This window comes from Thunnus albacares, chromosome 8 (genome assembly GCF_914725855.1).
Source record: "Thunnus albacares chromosome 8, fThuAlb1.1, whole genome shotgun sequence".
Classification (NCBI taxonomy): Eukaryota; Metazoa; Chordata; class Actinopteri; order Scombriformes; family Scombridae; genus Thunnus; species Thunnus albacares.
The window spans coordinates 25,703,110-25,722,990 of NC_058113.1; the positions used below are offsets into that span (position 1 = coordinate 25,703,110).

Below are 19,881 nucleotides of genomic sequence, written 5' to 3' on the forward strand. Positions count from 1 at the left end.
AACCCACTTAGTTCCCCATGTCAAGAGCAGCAGCCACTATCTTTTCAGCATCAGAAGCCATTTCATCTATGGCACCATTTAAGGCTTGCAGCATAGCAGTAAAGGAGCGGCTGACAGAACGGGCATGTCTAGGCATCGCCATCTCCACCAACTTTGACGAAACTGTTGCCAAGTCCTTTTCTGCCGCCGCCAATCGCTTTTTCACTTCCCCTTTGGTGACCTCTACTGACAGCACACAAGTCCGTAGGCCTTGAAGTCTTGTGGGTTCAATGCCTCGCTGTCGGGCCAGTCGCTCAACCGATTCATCATCCAGGCACAGAGATATTTGTGCTTTAGTTAGGATCCGCACCGCTACACTCGAGTCCACCATGGAGGCCACAAGGGGAACAGGGATAGCAGACATCCCACCAGAAAGTGAGGCAGCAGCCCATACTAGTGCTTTGAAAGCCTCCTTTTTCTGGGTGACCAGGGTGGAGGAGAGTGTTGGTAGAGCCAAGAGAAGGGCGTGGGCTCTGATCTCTGGAAGATCTCTACCCATGTCCTCCAACAGACCAAGGAAGTCAAATTTCTCCAGAGTGGGGGGTCTCACCAGGTAGACTTTGGGCTGTCTAACACCCTGTGATGTCAGCACCTCCAGACTGGCTTTCCTCTTTTCTTCCAGGGTCTTTTCTGTGTCTTTTGCCAAAGCTAAGAGAATAAAGTACACTGTCTGTCGCTGCAGGGACCGAGCCTCCAAGAACACCTCCACGCTGTTGGGTTGAGGTGTCTGTGTGAATGTCATAAAGACAGCATTGTAGCGGAGGAATTTAACTCTATCCATGTATCCCTCTGGTTCAAACGGAGAGGTGTTTGGGACAGGTGGCAGGTCCCACAGGCGGAAATCAGGTTGTTTAGGGTTAGCGTAGCCTGCCACTTCCTCCGGGGCAGCAGGGGATGACGACAGAGCTGCCCCTTCGTCTCCAGGACCGAGGCCATGCAGGGAGTTAATGAAGGTAGCTTTTTCATCCCCACGGTCCCCAACCACAGCTAAATTGATCCTGCTGATTAGGAGATCTTCCACTGCATCCTTAACATCTGATAATTTATTGTTCTCTATAGACTCTTTTAGGGTCTCAAGTAGGTTTAGGCCTCTGAAAACATCAGCCATTTCTGTAGAAAAATCAAAATTGCAATTATTCAAAAAGTGATGACAGTCCTTTTAAAATAGATTAGAAAGATATTTATGAATACTCAGAGTTATGTGCAAACAAAGCATTTATCACCCTTATAATTAAACATAATAAAACTGGCAATGGTAACAATTTAACATACAACTAGAAGAAACCTGAACATTCCCAGAGAGCAAATCAGTATTTATGGTTTTAAAATAAACATGTCGAACCAGCACAGGTGTATATCATGTCATCATCCATTAATAAAATAGATACTGTAGCCTATCTAAATAATAAAATAAAATACAATAATATATATATATATATATATATATATATATATATATATAAATGTCAGGACCTAAGGATGAAAAACATAAAAACAACATCATAAAAACTCTTATCATGTTGTAACTATGATATTTAAACCAGTCAAATCAAATTTTGGGAATCCAAGGTTTTCATTCAACACAATACTAAACACTCTCACCCACAGGTTTTTAGTAGAAGCAGCCTTCTGGTTGAAATGTCTGTTCCCAGTTGTCAGATACTGATTCTTCAGCAGCTTTGAAGCACTGACGGTGTCAGGTCGGTCTATTTAAGGTGTCCATCCAGCTAGTGGAACATTCTAATCCTGTAAGCTCAGCCTTAATCCAAAATCAGTTTAAGCTACATGCTTTCATGCATAAGCCTACAACAATGCACACACATCAACAGGCACAGAAATAAGCATGCAAGCTCACATTTTTAATAAAGCATTATTTACTGTACAATAACTAAAAAAAAAAGTTGTAACAAACTATGCTATGATACAAATCTTCACCAATAAGCACACCTGTTGAGATTCATACAAGAAAAGATGGGCAAAAGTCATCATGATGGCCACAAAGTTCCTTAAAAATGTATTTTTTAACTACAGCAACTGTTTTTCCCTCACAGTCCATATAAATTTCAACCATAAGTAATCTATTTTGTCATTTAGGTATGAAGACAGTTTAAGAGTTGTACATCTCTCCTTTAATGTTGATGCACAGAAAAAAACAATCAACAGTATGACAGTTACTCCTCCATTCCATTAACTAAAAAATAAGACTTTATAAAGGCATTTCCAATAAAGAGGAACAAGGTAATACTAAAGTTGAGGAAGGTAATGCATGTGATAGTCTAATATTAACCAAGCTGCAGTCTTTTTTCATCTCTATTAAGAGGAACCTTTTATGCAAAACACTGGCTCTGTTTTTCAGATGCTATTTTAAGCTCACATCCGCTCACACAATAATTCTTTGTTGGCTGGTTCCCACAACAATATACATGAGTATGATACAATAATTTTGCTTGAATTCAGAATAAAAAACTTTTTGATAATGGCCAACAACCACTGTGAAATTTGTTAATCCTGTCTTTTAGAAAGTCATGGAAGTTGTAATCGCGTTATAATTTTTTATTCTGAGCTAAAATAGTTTTATCTGAATATCTGAATTTATTAAATGAATGCATTAGAGGAAAGACTCAATACTCAAACAAAACTCATCTTTTTTTCATATTTCCTCAACTGTAACCATTTCTTGGTAAGTCAGATGCAGAGACTTCCTGGAGACTTATCATTGCCCTGAAGCTGCCTAGCAACCAGCAGGCTGCACATAGTTACACCACAATCACTACGACATGAAAGATCCACTTTGAGATACCACTGTCCTAAGCTAAGCTAGTGTCTGGCTACAGCTCCACAATTAATGAACAGACATGTGAGAGATATTGATCCTTTCATCTACCTCTTGCAAAAAAAAAAGTAAATTTCTTAAAATGTTCCCAAAATGAACTATCACTTTAACATTGTATTAACTTATTTAGATAAACAAAGACAATAAAAGTCTATACAAAAAATGCTTCTTCAATGCCTTGATATCAATGAAACACCCGAATAAAGTTAATTTAATGTGATTTCAGTTCTCTAGTGTTATTTTTTAAATAATCATAGTATGTAGTATGAAATAATTAAAAACTTAAATTGCTATATACAGTAGTTAATTTAACATAATACAGCTTTAATGTCATTAAAACCTGTTTGCATACTCATAGTAATATTGCAGACTGAAATTTTCAGATAAAGTGTGAACATTTTCTCAACAGCTTTTTTAAGCTTTTTTTCCCTTGAGTTCTAAGTGCTCACATACAGTAAATCATGGGACTTACAATTACATGGATAACTTTTGAATTGTGCATAGGATATGTGCCTGTATGTCATCTGATATTGACTGCCTTAGTAGAAAACTGCCCACAGGAGCATTACACATTGCAGCGGGAGGCCAACATGGCAGTAACTTTATCTTCAACCAACTGAGCTAAACTATCCTCAAATCTGACCCATTATATCCTTCACATTGGAATACAGTGCCACATCTGCACCTTCCTTCTCCTCTAGAATATCATCTTTTGTCTCCTCCTCCTCTATCATTACTTCCTCCTCTTTGCTATCTCCATCCTGCCTCCCCTCTGCTTTGTCTTTCTTAATTTCAGTGTACTCTGTCTCTGTGGTCTCTTGGAAATTCCTCGCCTTTGTTGGACTTTTTCTTTTCAACAGGAGGACGTTGATGTTGGAATACTCCACGTCTGATTTCCCGGCTGCCCCTTCTTCAGCTGCCTCTTGATTGTGGGTCTGATAATCTTCCACTGTTTCACCAGCATGTATCTTTCAGGTAAAATGCAGAAATGATATGAGTCATTGATTAGCTGCTAAAACAGCAACAATTTTAATGTCAATTAGATGCCAAAAACACCTTAAATACGTTCTACAACATGAAAGAGAATTGACTGTAACAGAAACTCCTGCTCTGCTGTTTGCCTATGTGTCTTTTTTGACACCACCACTAGATGTCCTCAAAGTCAAATCAAAGTAGAGTATAGTAGAGTCAAATCCTACACAGTAGTGTTTTAACTAATATATAATATGACCAACAATTTAAATATAAATACCAGTGGATCCTCCTGACTGGTCACCATCTCCAGGGTCTCAGCCAGATGTTCATGGGTACTCTGTTTTTTTCTGGGTAGAAATGTTTTTAAATATCAATAAATGTTAAATGACAAGCAAGGATTATTAAATTTATGTCACTCTTAATCAAGCTTCCAAGGACTGCTGTCGTTTTGCCCATTTTAACCCTTGTATCACAACTCATGATTTTTTTATTACTTTATTTTTATGGATTGGATTTCTTCATGTGTTTGTCCTAGTCATATGCAGGTATAGACAAACATATTAAGAACTTAATAATGTACCTGTGGCATTTCCTCACCAAACAGCAGAAGGTTACTGAAAAAAGTGCACCAGTAAAAAATGCAATGATGACTTCCAGCTGAATGACAGTTCTTAACATTTTCATGACTTGACCTGGAATCAAGAGGAATAAATTGTTACAAAAAAATTCAAAACTGAGGTCACCACTGCTGCTACTTGTTCTACAATGTATGACATGGATGTCATTTACAGTTTAGAGTTGTCCAAATACAAGGGAGACTAGAGCACTTACCCCCTTGTTCTTTGTTTATGATGACGAGGTCCCCTTTTACTTCTCCATTTTTATTCCTGCTGATACACTCAACAGTAGCGTTGCTGTGATCTTTTAAAGTTAAGACGACAGTGCTGTTGACTGTGTGGTTCGACACAGTGGTGATAACAGAGTAATCAGTATGATTCTCCAACAGCGGCCATTTAATGGCAGGTAAAGGAACCCCCTGACTGATACACACACAAGTCAGGACCTCAGACTGAGCCACACATCCAGAGCTGTTTAGGACGTTTGGATGCACTGCAAAAAAGCAGAATGATAGTATCAGAGTAAATATACAGTGAGCTGAAAATAGGAGAACACATCAATTAAGTAATTCATGTTTCATGACATGTTTTTATGGTTTTGTCTGCAGCACATTTGATTTGAAGTGAAACTGTGAAAAGGAAGGGGGAAGGAAGGCAAAGTGGTGAACTTTCCAAAACTTTGTTGCATGTTTCAGCTAATTTATAATAACAAATACAAGTAGACATTTTTCTGTCTGAGATCAGTTGTATAGTATACTTACATGTTATGTCAACTCTTTCCATCAGAGTGTTGTTCAGATGTTTTGCTGTACAGATGTACTGTCCAGAATTCTCTGCTGTCATGTTAGGGATGACCAGAGAGGCCATTCCCATGTTGCTCTGCAACTCAGTTGTGATTCCTTTGTGCAGGGTTTTGTTTGAGCCAAGTTTAGTCCATGTGATAAGAGATGGTGGGAAACTGTCAATACTGCAGGTCAGATTCACAGCATCACCCTCCGGAACAGCTTTAGTACCAAGGATTTTAAGTTTCCTAACATCTGAGACAAAATGACAAGAGACGTAGACAGTACAGTACATCAAAACACATGGACGTAGAATGGTCAGCCAATGCAAGATGTGACAAAACCTGTTGCTGCTTTGGGCCTCCACACAGGCATACAATATATGACAGGAAGCATACTGTAATATATTGTGTGCCAAGATTTTAAGCGAAAAACTGAATACTGCATAGAAAGTTCAAAATTTCAAGACACAACATACTCCTCTCCAAATCGTGTTGAAGTTATGAAACTCAACGCATTTCATTTGAGTTTCAGAACCTCAGCACTGAGCTGAGGGATTGTCTTTTTAGTGTTTTGCAAAGTAAAAAGTACATGTAAAAGAATAACATACAGTATGTTTTACTCACAGGTCACATTCAGAGTCACAGTCTCCTCTGTAGTCTTGTTGCCTGTGAAGCTGACCTTACAGGTGACCTTTGTGCCATGGTGTTCAGCTGAAGAGTTAAAGGTCAATGTTGATCTGTTTCCTGTGATTTGAGTGTTCTCTCCTGTTCCTCTCCACGTCCAGGTGATTGTAGGAACAGATCCTGAGCAGAGACCTGGAGCAGTGCAGGTCAATGTGGTCTGCTGTCCCTCAGTCAGCGGAGGAATCATCACTGTGGGCTTCTGACTCAGATCTAATAGGAGAGATAAACAAGAAAATACAGGTGATCAGTGGGATCAGGTGAGAAGACAAGAAGGTTAGTGTTGACTTAAATTTGTACTAATATAGTCTGTTAAATATTAAGAACTTTTGTGATTTGTGTAGTTGCAGTTCCTACTGGTTGCCTACAGAGGTTGATAAATACCAAGCATTATTGATTCCCCATTTTTCTCCAGTTATTTCACACATCAAAGTCTGTTTACAGATCTTGGGAAGTACTAATGCTTATGTGAAAAAGTATGCATGAATCTGTTTGTGGTTCCAGAGAAAGCTGCATGAAATCAGATAAATTGCCTGAAGTGGTTGAGGCTGAAGATTATGAGTTTACATAACAGGTTTGTGCCAGGTTTTGACAAGGATGAAGAGCACACAGAATAAACAAGGCAATATCTCTTGTTCTGCTGCATCAATTTTGATCCTTTTTTTACTGTCCATGATGAATCTGACAATGTAATTATTATAAATCGAATAACACAATCGTAGAGTACACTTTTCAATAATTAATAGAGTCAAACATGTTGGTGTATGTTATATACTACAGCAAATGTTGAGTGAATATACAGTCTGCTGTAGCTCTTCATACCTTTTACAGTGATAGATGCATTATTGGACAATATGGATCTATTCATTGTTCCATTCAGAACACCATTAATGCTGACTTGATATGATCCAGAGTCTGACTTGGTGAGGTCATTGATGATGATGCTGCAGTCCCTTTTAGTCAGATCGGGCTCCAAAAGTGACACTTGTCCTCTAAACCCAGTCTGAACGTTTTGGTTGGTCTTGTTGTAGTGGAGGATTATTTGAGGAGCAGTACTGTTTTTCTCAGATGCAAATTTGTACCAAATTACATTTTCAAGAGTGAAGTCATCAGGTAAAGAACACTGTAAAATCACACAGAGTCCAACCTCTGCTGTTGATGCTTCACTAAGGGTGATACATAATCCATTTTGACAGTTTCCTTTTTTTCCTGGAGATGTGGCTGTTAATGAAGACAGGGAAAAACAGGCAATTAAGAACAGGTAATATTTAGATATTGATGATACATTATATCTATTGTGATAGTTTAAGAAAAACTATGTTTACTGAAAAGAAGCAACATTGCTGAAACAATACTGAGCCTCTGTAATGAGCCTGATATGATATCAGCCAGTCATGGTGTCAGCCTCTTCTTGGATGAGAACTAAGCACAGTAAATTAAGTTGTACAAAATAAGTACATTTTAGGTTATTGTTTTTTTTATACATTCTTTATAGATATATTAGTTTCCCAAACAGTAAAGTGATGTGGGTCATGGTAGTTTTAACAAGCCCATAAGCTAAATTTAAAGGAGAAAAAACTGAATATCTGCTATTTTGGGGCATGACAGGAAAACATTTATAAAGAGTATTTATTATTTATTATTACCCGCACAAAATATGCAATTTTAATTTAATATTAAAGCTTCTATCAGCAGCTTAAAAAAAATCTATATTGGCATTCGATTTTCGACTAATTAAATTGCAGTAAAGTTTCATACTCTACCTGCGTCAGCAATGCTGCCTCTCACAGAGAGCAGCAGAGTCGCCCAGATGAGAACAAACATCCTTGAAACAGCCGGTCTGTCTCTCCACAGAACAAAATCCTCCTTTCAGAAAACACTTTACACAAAAAGTACAAAAAACATACAAGAAGTTCAGTTGATCAAACTGGACCAGAAACATCTCCACACCTGACAGCACAGATCTTGATACAGGATGTTGGATGTTTTCTGTATCAGTATGTTACTCCATACCGATGTGAATGAATTTGAATACCATTTTCCCCCAGAGGCCCTGTTTTGGGCCCCTGACAAAAGCTCAACAACAGCTCTGACGCAGTAAATATCTTTTATCTCCCTATCCATCCCTGGTCAAAGACCTTCCCTCCTACAGTGTCCCATCCTGCACAAATAAAGCCAACAATTTGAAAAAAACAATGCATTAGACTAGTATTTCAGTTACAGTTGAGAAAGATATTTGAAAATAAGGTAAATGTGTTTTACCTCTTGTTTCTGCTCTCCTCTGTGATGTCTGCTGGGTGTGTCTGCTCTGAACTGACTCCTACTCTCATCATGTTTCTGCCTCTTCCCTATTTGTGCAAAAACACCCAATGAAGGTCCCTTGCTGGACGCTGATGTTCTTCTGCTCAGACTGCCAAATTTTCATACAATTATAACCTCTTAGCATCACATTATGTATTTCGAGAATTTGCACCTTCAACACTGAATAATGACAGAAAAGGAGGATTTTTGTTGGATTTTGTACAACTTCTATGACTGTGTGATATGAGACATTTAGAAAGGGGAAGTTCATGGCAGTTACACAAAGAATTATGAAGAAAATCTAGTCATCTTGAGAAACAAACAAACCAACAAACCAACAAGTAGATGTCCAGAGTACTTTTCTTCATGCAGATGTTCATATGACTCCATAAGTTTGAGTTGTGAATATGTTGGTTACATATAGCTTCTTTTCTGGGTTTTTTGTACAGTATAATATATAATGCATTCTGTGCAAAGTGAATGATCTTTATTACTGGCTAATATCCTCAATGCCAGTTGAGTAATGATGGTCTCAGGAATATTTGTTTATTTGTGTTTGAAATAAAGACTTTTGTCACTCATGAAGTGTAACACATTCTCAGAGAATCTTCTAACTTCCTGTTTCTCCATTTTAGCCTCTTGAAAGCACTTTTGTATTTTTGTATTGCACAACTGTAGGCATTGTTCTCAGCAAAGTCACTGTAATGATTATGTATTTCCTTAACTGGCATCACTGTATTTTCTGTGTCCCTGATAACTTCCTGTTTAGTCATTGGGCTTTAACTATATTTGGCAAAGAAGCTGCAGTTCTTTCAAAATCAGTTATTAGATGCTTGCACACTGAAGACACTGCAGAACTAGAGGAGACAGTTTCATAAAGAATGGAAAGGGTTTTTTTTGGTTACTTATCTCGAAACAACTTGTTTGTTTCATGTTTCAGAGCCACGTACCACACACTGCTCACTCTTGCTACAGTGAGAAGAGGAAATAATCTATGGCTTGGTGAATTGAAACAGGTTGAAGTGTCTTTCCTTTTCACATAAGAAGTCTTGAAGTCCTGTGTGAATTCATGCAAATTTAAAGTCCCCCTCTACTCAAAAATATCTTTTTCCTCTTGTTCATACAGTTGGATGTTTGAGCGTCACTGTGCAGAATGATGTGTGCAGAGTTTGATACTGGAGGGCTGTTTTCATTCATTCATCTGCTGAAAGTGTAAATTTTCTCTGTGCTCATTGAAAATCAGATTTTGGACCAATGAGTGTGATTTGTGACATCACAATTAGTTTTGGAAACCAGTCCTGTGCCAGTAAACAACTTAGACAAGTGTGATGTGGAAACTTGAAGCCTCCAGTGCACATACTCTGAGAATGGACTTTATAGTGAAGTGGGAGACATCTAGTGTCCAGCTGTTAAATTTGAAATTAAACATATTTGCATATTTATAAATTCTAGATTTTTTAATGAAGGAGAAGGAATAGATGCCATTTTAAGGATTTTAACTTGGTAATTATACATTTTTTGTGGAAAAACCATATCAGACACACATTATTGTTCTAAACAGATTATTTTAATAGTCTTTATACATGTCTGGAGGGGATTTTTAAGTTTCCTCATGTAAGTGGTGTGTACAGAGTGAAACTTTTTGAAATGAAAATGACAGAATACACACAGGTGGTCGAACAGCTTTAGAAATCCCCTCCCACATACTTTTCCAACGTCTGAATTGGGGGGTTGCCTCAAACAATTTTTGTTACTTTCTGAAACCGGCAATTTGACAATCCCACCCACTACAGTCGGACCACATATCTTACAAACTTGGTCTTTTCTAGCAGAAGCTGGTCCATAGACAACCATAGGGGCACTTGGGGCACAGACATGCCTGACATCCCACCACTGAGAGGTGCCAAAGTTGGGAATTTTCTGTTTCTGCATATATTGTTTTAAAGAATGGTTTCAAACAAATGTGCAGCACTTCAGTACATCAGCAAAAAGGAGAGATATTTGCCCCCTTGCCCTCTCTGGTCACATCACTACCATAATGGCAGCTTCTTCATGAACATAGCATAAAGTTGTTTGGAACAGCTGATTGAGTTATATATACACAATAACATTTGAACAAAGCAATTCTGTAAGAAGCCACACTACAATGCCTTGATAATAATTCCCAGTATATATAAATGTAATTCCTGTGCATTCATATCTTAAATAATAATGTGTTTTCTTTAATTAACAAAATGTCATGGTTCTGTCACAGTCCTTGTTTGTTAAGACTGGACTGAATGGGAGGAAGGACAGATAAGAGAGGTTGCAGGTTATATTTGAGGACCACTTGAGATACTGTTGCTTGCTACATTTACTCTTGTAGGAACTAAGTGCTAAAGTGAACTGAAACACTAGTTGTTATTCAGAGCTACAGTTGTCTTTTAGTCCAATTTATGTTGTTACATGCAGCCTTAATATGCAAGCCACTCCACTTGACAGACTGATTTATTTATGTTTTTGTTAACAACAATATATGCTGACAGTTATCTTGCTGTGTGTGCTCGTTGTGACTTGTGCACTTATTTAAGTTGTGTTCATGTGAGTTCTGGGACGGTTTGTGCATGGTTACGTTGTGTTTTCTGGATTTTTTGGTTTCCTATGCGCTCTATGTTTCCCTTCTGTGTTGCTATGCTCCACACCTGCCCTGCTTCCAATGTTTTCCCCAGCCAATCAGCTCCTTGTCTGTTCTCTGTCTAGTCACCTGTTCCCCATTTCCTCATTAGTTCAGTTTGTATTTCAGTGCTGTGTTTCACTTCAGTCTTGTTGGATAGTTTGTTTGGTTTTGTTCTGTTCAGTTTAGTCTCGCCTGCCTGCACTTCTGTGTCCTGTTCCTGAGTTGTTTAATGATTATATTCTTCAGTTCCTTTTGCCTGCCGTGTCCTGAATTTGGGTCCAAAAAGCACATGACACAAAAAGTGTGAATGATGAATCCTTTGACAGACATTAAAGCTTGTTTGCATGCTATGGCAGACAAAGCGTAAAAAATATTTCTTTGAAGTGAAATGTTCTTTAACAGCTTTTTTTTTTTTTTCACTGTGCTTATGTTTTGATTATTTATGCATAGAGTGGCTTGATGGAGGTGAAGCTGCAGTTGTGTGAATTAAATGTGTTCTGTACATGATATATACAATATATAATCAGATATTGTGGTCAGAATTGAATAGGAAGTTGCATGAATGGTGTTGCACAGTCCCTTACATGTAAAAGTGTGAAATGTCTCGATAACTTTATCCTACCCCCAGTATAAGCTCACAGCGGTGTGAAAGAATTTACACAGCTATCACACAAGCTATCACAGCAGAACACATTACATGAGAAACTTTATCCTTAAGTGACTCCACAAGGCTACACAGTCCTCAATCTGTAGTCAATATTTCAGTCATATCGGAACACATTACCACATCCTGCCCTCCCTCCTCCTCTGCCAGCATACACTGTCTTATCTCCTTATCTTCCTCTATCATCACCTCCTCATTGCCGTCCAACATTTCAGGTTCCTCCCCACCATTGTCTTCTCTCTCTTCTTTTTCTTCTCTCTTAATTTCAGCATACTCAGTCTCTGTGGCGTCTTGTGTCTCCTGTGCAGGACTCTTCCTTTTTAACATGAAGAAGTCAATTGCAGAGTATTCCACCTCTTTTGGTTCCACGTTCCACTGCCCTGCAGCCTCTGCCCCTCCTTCAGCTGCCTCTTGGTTGTGAGTCCCATCATCTTCCACTGCTTGACCGGCATCTATTGGCATCTGTCAGATACAACATAGACACAATGAGTCACTCACAAACTGATAAAAGACAGAAATGTATATACACTATGTATGAAATCTCTCCATCAGTGACATTTAATATTTTTAGCTATCGCGAAAGACAAAAATGATAGCAATTCAAAACATCTTACTATAAATTATATATTCTTTACAAACCAACAAACACATTTCCAAGTTATATAATAATGTATGTAATATATTTTCATGTATTTTTCTCATTTTTCAGAGTGCAACTGGCTTTTACTTATTCCTGCAAGATTTGAAAATCAGCTTTTAAGGACTTGAATCTTGCTTGAGATACTGTAGATAATCTGTCCTGTGCTCATGTCTCCTCAAAGCAGTCTACACTTAGGCATTCAGCTGTTACTCTACAGCTGCATTACAACACAACCTGAACAGATATCTGACAATAATAGACATGATGTTCACTGTGATGGATTACGACTCTCTGACAATCAATCGAACTATTTGCATAGCACCTGTTATATAGGTTATACAGGTGCAATTCAAGGTGCTTCACAGATGACTGACAAGCCAATAATACGACATAGCAAATGTAGACCATAAAACAATTTGAGACTAATGTGCATGAGAAATAAAATTGTGAAAATGTAATAAAATAGATTTTAAAACTATAATAATAATAAAATGGGGTGAAATAAAAACTTAGATTAAAACTAAAAACTAAATAAATGAAAAACAGACAAATGAAATTGATGAGAGTGAAAAAAAATAACAATATTAATGATAATAAAATAAAAGAATATGTTTTTACAACATGAATAAAATGAAATAAGTGAATAAAATAAATAATGTGTATAAATCATTTTTAATCAAAAGCCAGGCTAAAGAGGAAGGTTTTAATTTTACGTTTAAAGATAAACGCTTTCAGCTGCTCTCAGATCCTCGGACAGACTGTTCCAGCGGCTCGGAGCATAAAAGCTAAAAGCTTCCTCACCAAATGTTTTAGTCCTGCACACTGGAACAACTAAAAGACTCGTGCCAGGGGATCCGAGGGGCTGTTCATGTCCACTACGCAATTTAATTTGAAGTAAATGTGCTAGTACATTAGATGTTTCTACACAAGACTCAAATGTGTTAATATAAATACCAGTGGAACTGCTTGTATGGTCTCCATCTCCAGGCTCTCAGCCAGATTACCATAGCTCTTCTGTTTTTTCCTGCGGACAAAACAATGAATAACAATAAGCAAGAGTTATGGAATTAAAGTCATTCTTAAAAACAGGATTTTAAAGGACCACGTGAGTGATTCTGAATGTCTTAACTCACACAATTGATGAACTTAACATTATAACATTTATTTAATCAAGTAAACATGACTGCTAACTATTTTCTTTAGATTTTTAATGTGTTCTTCCCACTTCACAGGCAACACTTGTTTTTATTCATTGTTTAATGATATGACAGGTCATTTACAGTTGGTGGCACAGTGGCTCAGCAGTGTCGCTTCACAGCAACAATGACCTGGGTTGAAACACCCTTAGCGCTGATTGACCTTCCTGTGTGGGTTTTGCATCTTCTCTTCACATTAACCCCTCACAGACCAAAGGCATACAGATTAGATGAATTTGAAACTGAATTATCTTTATGTGTCTATATATGTTGTCCCCTGTAACATGCAGAGGATGTGACCAATGTGTACACCTCTCACCCACTACCTGCTAGCTAGGATATGCTACACGACGTGAACCTGAGCAGCAAGCAGTCTAGAAGATGATTAAAGAGACAATGTTGCATAGCGATGCATTTGCTATAATAACAATGGTGAGAACAAAAGAAGACATGATATTCACTGTGGTGGATAACCAAATTCAAGAGGGTTTCTAGTCTCTACAAGATTATTTTTTTATACTATTTCACATGTATATAAAAATGAATGGACGGATGTCTGTATATGGGAAGAACATTAAAAATGTGGTATACCATGGGGAATGGTTAGGGTTAATATAAAGCTTTCATAATTTGCAGCAAATTTTATAAAATATTCTTAAACAATCGTATGATGCTTTTATGACTGATCTCTATAAAGCCTGAACTTTTTGTTAAAAAACAAACAAAAAGCAAACAAACACATAAAAATCATTGCATGGATGTCAAAAACAAGGAAGGATAACAAACTTGATGTACCTGTGGCATTTTCTTGCCAAACAGCAGATGATTGCTGAAAGAAATATGCCAATCAAAAATGCGATGATGACTTGTGGCTGGATAACAGTTTCCAAAAGTTTCCATAGTAGATCTGGAATCAAAAGGGACAAATTACTCTGTGGTTACTGCTGCTGCTTCTTCTTTTTCTCAGTGATAACATAAAACCATAAAAAAAAACTGAGTTACTGAAAATATCATAAAGCAGTGTTCTAGAGAAGGAGAAGTATTTTAGCTGTTAAAACTTACCATCTTGTTCTGACTCATTTATTTTGATCGTGAAGTTTCTTTTTGCTTCACCAATATCATTTCTGCTGACACACTTGACAGTGGTGTTGCTGTGATCTGTCACAGACACAGTGATGGTGCTGTTGACTGTGTGTTTTGACACAGTGGTAATGACAGAGTACTCAGTGTGGTTCTTCACCAGCGGCCATGCGATGGTGGGTAGGGGAAGCCCCTTACTGATACACACACAGGTCACAACCTTTGATCGACTAGACTTCTTACAATTAGAGTTATTTAAGATCTCCGGATACCCTGAAAACACAAGCAAAATCACAACATCACAGCAAACATACTGTAAGCTGATAGGAAATGCATTTTCATATTCTACCCTGTCTGATATGATCAGTATATTGTACAGTACTTACAATTTACAGTTATGTCAGCATATGTAGTCAAAGTTGTGTTCAGGTGTTTTGCTGTACAGATGTACTGTCCTGAGTGCTCTGAGCTCATCCTAGGGATAATGAGGGTGAGCGTTCCAGTGGTCTTCTGCATCTGGGTTACAGTTTTGTTCTGTGTGTCAGTTCCACCTTTGGTTCCGGTGTCGTGCTTCAGTTTGGCTTCGGTGTCATTCTTTGGGTTGGATCCTGTGTTGTTATGCATGTCAGTTTTGGTTCCGTTGTGTTTTTTGTTGGAGCAAGGCTCAGTCCATGTGATACTTGATGGAGAGAAACCTACAACACTGCAGGTCAAATTCAGCGCATCACCTTTCTTCACAGTTGTATTTCCAGTTATTTTAATATCTGAGAATAAATAACATTAAAGACATGAATAAAGCATGATCTAAATTCATCAGCTAATGTACCACAGATTGGAAAGGCTGTGCTTTAACTGGCAGGTCATTGATTTAATCGGGAAAAAAACAAAAACAAAAAACTAGTATGTTTCCTGTTTGATGAGCCATGTGGACAGATCCACCTGCTCAGTCCTAGTACAGCTTAATTCATGCAGCACATTTTAAAAAGGGAAGTGATCTATAGTATGACTTTTTGAATTGCATCGATTTCTGCTGCACAAAATATGGTCAAAATACTTTGTCAACTTAAAAAGCTAAAATTACTGGTTTTCTAGTTGATTTAGTTTTCTGATAACAAGATACATAAAAAATAACATGTTTAAATTACTATATACTGCTGTAACTGCAGCTGTGTTTGCATACAAAGATTACTATAAAAAAAAAACAGCAATAGATAAATGTCAAGATTTTTCCTTGAGATAATATTTAGTCAGTAGGCTTTTACCTTCTCCATGTTTTTTTAAATAGACGGAAGGTTTTGAAGTGTTTATAAAGAAAAGTGGCATGATACAAGATCGGGTCGTGGGATGTAACATTTATGCAGATTGAATGTGTACGTGGGTTATCATCATGTATCATCCAGACTTTAGTTCTCCATCCAAGCACATGATGTGCACGGGGAAAGATCCAGATAATTTTGAGAAAAACTGATCACATAGAAGAAAGTCATATATTGTGATTGTATATTGTGAATTAATTAAGCATAGTTTGAACAATACTCACAGGTCACATTCAGAGTCACCGTCTCCTCTGTAGTCTTGTTGCCTGTGAAGCTGACCTTACAGGTGATATCGGTGCCATGGTGTTCAGCTGAAGAGTTAAAGGTCAAAGTTGAGCTGTGTCTCTGTGTGACAGCAGTCAGATTCTCAATCTTAGTTTTGTTCGGTCCTGTTCCTCTCCACATCCAGGTGATTGTAGGAACAGATCCAGAGCAGAGACCAGGAGCAGTGCAGGTCAGTGTGTTCTGCCGTTCCTCTATCAGTACAGGAACCATCACTTTGGGCTTCGAACTTAGATCTAATGAAGGATCAAGATACAAATACTGTAGCATCATAATGAGCAGCCTGAAGGTCATTATTAACTTCACATTGGGCAAAAATAGCTACTTTGTTTAACATTTCAACTGGGCAATAAGTAGGAGATATGGCAGGAATGTTTGTAGGAGAGGAAAGCTTGATCAGTGTTTTGCAGTTCCTATGAGTCACCACCAGAGGAAGATAAAGGCCAAACATGATTTTATGCCTCTTTATAAGTTCACCTAACTCACACAAGAAACACATTCTGTCGACAGTTTTCATCAAAGCAGTTTCTTCAGTACAACATACTTCTGATAAAAACTGTCCATGTGACATATGTGCATTATTCTGAGTAACCAGGACCTTTTTTGTTGTTTATTTTTTGTTTTTTGGGAAAGACCTGTTGCTGTTTTATTTGAAAATCAAATGTATAAATACAGCAAATACAAATAAAGAAAAGATGTCACAAATAAAATTCTATTCACATCCATTGTACTGGAGAGGTGGCAGAAACCTCACAATTGGATATCTCAAAATCGCGGCACATAAAAACAAAAATGAGTGAGTGCATGACTCAGTACCGCTATGTGTTATTGTAAATTGGATGTACCAACTCTTTAAATAATCTATGGTTTAGAGCCAAACATGTTGGTGCATATTATAGCTTTAACAAATAACGTCACTGTACATTTACAGTAGTATTTGGTATTTGTTGATACTATACCTTTAACAGAAATAGTTGCGCAATTCGGGAATGTGTATCCATCCTGCTTTCCACCCAGAGTACCAGTAACTCTGAGTTGATATGATCCAGAGTCTGACTCAGTGAGGTCATTGATGATGATGCTGCAGTTCTTCTTACTCAGGTCAGGCTCCAACAGTGACACCCGTCCTGTTTGATTTTTGTTGATGTTATCGGTGTCAAATATTATGTCAGAATCACATTTTTTTTCACCTTGATCACATTTGCACCAAATTACTCTTTTGACAATGAAGTTGTCAGCAATAGTGAAATTACACGGTATTACAACACAGAGTCCAGCCTCTGCTGTTATTTTTACTTCACTAAGAGTGATACAGTATCCTTTGTCACCGCAGGCTCCCTGCCCTGCTGATGCACCTGTTAATGCAAAGAGGAAGAAAGGGACAAACAGGGACAGAAGATGTTTAGATTTTGATAATACATAATTACTGATTAAAAAAAGAGAACTTGTACTGAACGAACTTCTTTTACTCTACTGCTGTTTTTACTGTGTCAGGCCAACATATTAGTTTTCTGATGGCTGATGGCATTTCACTAAAGATAAATTAGAGACACAGTAGATACATAATAATATACATATAGAAAACAATTTGTGTTTACTTTTGTCCCCTGATATATTTGGTAAATGTAAATTCTCAGGCTGCAAAATAAAAAAAAAACAAATACTAAATGACGGGACAATGTTTAAAAAGGTTTTTATTATCATGCATAATATTTAACTTTCCATATTTAAGGTGCCATTACCGGTTTTGATATTCAATAATTGTAGTATATAATAAAAATAAGTACACCCTTGGTCAATATCACTAAAATGTTAATTACAAATCCTTTCCATGTAGTACAATTTCATTTGTTGTTGTTACTTGAAAAACAGAATGTTTGACTAATTAAACTATAATAAAAGGTTCATATTTAAGAACGAACTGCAACAAAAGTCAGCACATCCTTCATTAGTGAGACTCCATTCTTTAATTTTTCGTTATTTTGTATGCCCGCCTTTAATTTTGATGACAGATTGGATCTTCCTAGGCATGAATGATACCAGTCTAGAACAAATCTGTGGAGAAATGTTCTGTCATTCTTCACAGATAATTCTTTTCAGCTTCTCTTTGCTGGAGGGGTTTTGTTGCTCTACCTTCCGCTTTAAAATACTTCTGTTCTATTGGATTTCTAATCTCCCCTACATCTTTTGCACTCATGCAGCCCCATATCTGCACACTTCCACCTCCATGTTTCACAGTTGGCACTAAGCAGTCACTGTGGTAGTCCTGGTGTGAAGAATGCCAGGTCTACGCCAAACATGCTGGACCCCATCTGATCCAAACTAATTTATTTTGGTTTCATCTGATCAAAGAATGTACTACCAATGTTCATCAGGCTTCTTTTCATGTTCTTTGGCAAAGTTTAATGTTGCAGTTTTGTGAGAAATGTTTTTTTTTTTCCACGGACGTCATCCATAGAGCTTGACCTCATGCATTCTTCACACTGTTTGGGAGGTCACTGAAACATTAATTTCCACAGATAATCCTTGTGCCAAGTCAGAAGCACTTGCCTGTCTGTTTTCAATGCAAGGTTGTGTAAATAGTGAATTGTGTGTGCCGTCATTTTTCGATGATGACTACTGCACTTTCTGTTATTGGTAGTATCCACTTCTTCTTCTATCCTCTTCCATTTTTATGAAGTCTTACAATCTGGTTTCTTAGTTGTTCAGGCCATGTTGCATGAGACACAACCCAGGCCAAAAATTGAGAAAGTCGTGGTGTTCGCAGGTTCTTTTATAACCTTTTGCAGGCAATGAGTCTTAATTGGAAGTCACAGGTGTAATCGGTTTTGTTTCAGTGGTCATAGGTGTACTCACTTTTGTTGCATTGAGGTTGTACTTTGAGGTCTGTATTTTTATTTTAATCTATCCAACCTGTTTAACTTTTACTTACAAATAAGATAAATTACCCTGCACTTCACCCTAAAATACAACAATTATTGTAGGATGATACCATTTTGAATCATTTAACATTTTAGTGATATTACCCAGGGGTGTGCTCAGTTTTGTACTGTATATCAAGATTACAATTCAGCCACATACTCTACCTGTGTCAGCATGATTGCTTCTCACAGAGAAAAGCAGAGCCGCCAAGATGAGAACAAACATCCTAATTCGATTCTTGAGATAGTCAGTCTTCTCCGTAGAAGAAACTTGTCCTTTCAGAAGCACAAAACAAAACAAATTTATAAAGTGCAGTGAACATACAGGAAGTTCAGGAAGATCAGAAACTATTTCACAGTTGACGGCACAGGTTCAAATACAGGATTTGTGCATTCAGTAATTTTGTTAGATTAATATATTTGGTTAACATCTTCTTCAGGGTTGTAAGTCCCCTGACTTTTTAAAGCACTTTGTGATATGTGTTCCAGAAAGCTGCTAGATAAAGCATCCATGCAATACATATCTACAATTCCCCTTTCCCAATTAACTGTCTACTTTATTTTACAGGTAAAACCAGGAATTTCAAAAGGCATTTTATGTCATTAGTTTGGGAAGAATAAATCACTTCTGTAGTTTCAATTTACTATTTAAAGTGGTATTTAAAAAAATAAGGCAAATATTGTATTTTACCTCTTTATAACACTTGCTGTCTTCTCTTCACGGTGATCTCTGCTGTGTCTCTGCTATGGACTGAGCCTTCCTTCCTTCCTCCTTCCTCTGTACATCTTCCCTTTTTTGCATACAACAAGTTTCCAGGAAGTTTCTCTACACACCACTGGCCATTATTTCCTCTCTTCTTAAGACTGCCACATGTAACAACCAAATTCCCCTAATA

The 19,881-nt window shown here is 37.4% G+C and overlaps 3 protein-coding genes across 3 annotated transcripts; all 3 read right to left on the bottom strand.

The window, feature by feature from the left end:
- Positions 1-7: 7 nt before the first annotated feature.
- Positions 8-1,147, bottom strand: irgq2 (immunity-related GTPase family, q2). Its single transcript, XM_044359118.1, has one exon. It carries the CDS (start codon positions 1,145-1,147, stop codon positions 8-10), a length of 1,140 nt encoding a protein of 379 aa, XP_044215053.1.
- Positions 1,148-1,651: 504 nt separating this feature from the next.
- Positions 1,652-7,992, bottom strand: LOC122987143 (sialic acid-binding Ig-like lectin 11). The gene is made up of 8 exons (XM_044358836.1): positions 7,693-7,992; positions 6,752-7,150; positions 5,873-6,142; positions 5,226-5,501; positions 4,679-4,957; positions 4,428-4,539; positions 4,125-4,194; positions 1,652-3,840 (listed from the first exon to the last, which is right to left on the bottom strand). Exons 1-8 carry the CDS (start codon positions 7,751-7,753, stop codon positions 3,505-3,507), a joined length of 1,803 nt encoding a protein of 600 aa, XP_044214771.1. The 5' UTR covers positions 7,754-7,992; the 3' UTR covers positions 1,652-3,504.
- Positions 7,993-11,304: 3,312 nt separating this feature from the next.
- LOC122987415 (sialic acid-binding Ig-like lectin 5) lies at positions 11,305-19,729 on the bottom strand. The gene is made up of 9 exons (XM_044359300.1): positions 19,677-19,729; positions 19,151-19,261; positions 17,024-17,419; positions 16,007-16,300; positions 14,853-15,230; positions 14,449-14,739; positions 14,182-14,293; positions 13,145-13,214; positions 11,305-12,012 (listed from the first exon to the last, which is right to left on the bottom strand). The coding sequence occupies exons 2-9, from the start codon at positions 19,209-19,211 to the stop codon at positions 11,629-11,631; spliced, it is 1,986 nt and encodes a 661-aa protein (XP_044215235.1). The 5' UTR covers positions 19,212-19,261; positions 19,677-19,729; the 3' UTR covers positions 11,305-11,628.
- Between the last annotated feature and the right edge of the window lie 152 nt (positions 19,730-19,881).

What these genes read in the sequence shown, in the direction of transcription:
- irgq2 (XM_044359118.1), bottom strand. Translation starts at nt 1,147, where the DNA reads ATGGCTGATGTTTTCAGAGGCCTAAACCTACTTGAGACCCTAAAAGAG.
- LOC122987143 (XM_044358836.1), bottom strand. Translation starts at nt 7,753, where the DNA reads ATGTTTGTTCTCATCTGGGCGACTCTGCTGCTCTCTGTGAGAGGCAGC. An exon ending in AGGCAGCATTGCTGACGCAG is followed by an intron (nt 7,151 to 7,692) that starts GTAGAGTATGAA and finishes CTTCATTAACAG; the next exon opens with CCACATCTCCAGGAAAAAAA. An exon ending in TGCATCTATCACTGTAAAAG is followed by an intron (nt 6,143 to 6,751) that starts GTATGAAGAGCT and finishes CTCTCCTATTAG; the next exon opens with ATCTGAGTCAGAAGCCCACA.
- LOC122987415 (XM_044359300.1), bottom strand. Translation starts at nt 19,211, where the DNA reads ATGTTTGTTCTCATCTTGGCGGCTCTGCTTTTCTCTGTGAGAAGCAAT. An exon ending in GGTGACTCTGAATGTGACCT is followed by an intron (nt 15,231 to 16,006) that starts GTGAGTATTGTT and finishes ATTTATTCTCAG; the next exon opens with ATATTAAAATAACTGGAAAT. An exon ending in AAATGAGTCAGAACAAGATG is followed by an intron (nt 14,294 to 14,448) that starts GTAAGTTTTAAC and finishes TTTTGATTCCAG; the next exon opens with ATCTACTATGGAAACTTTTG.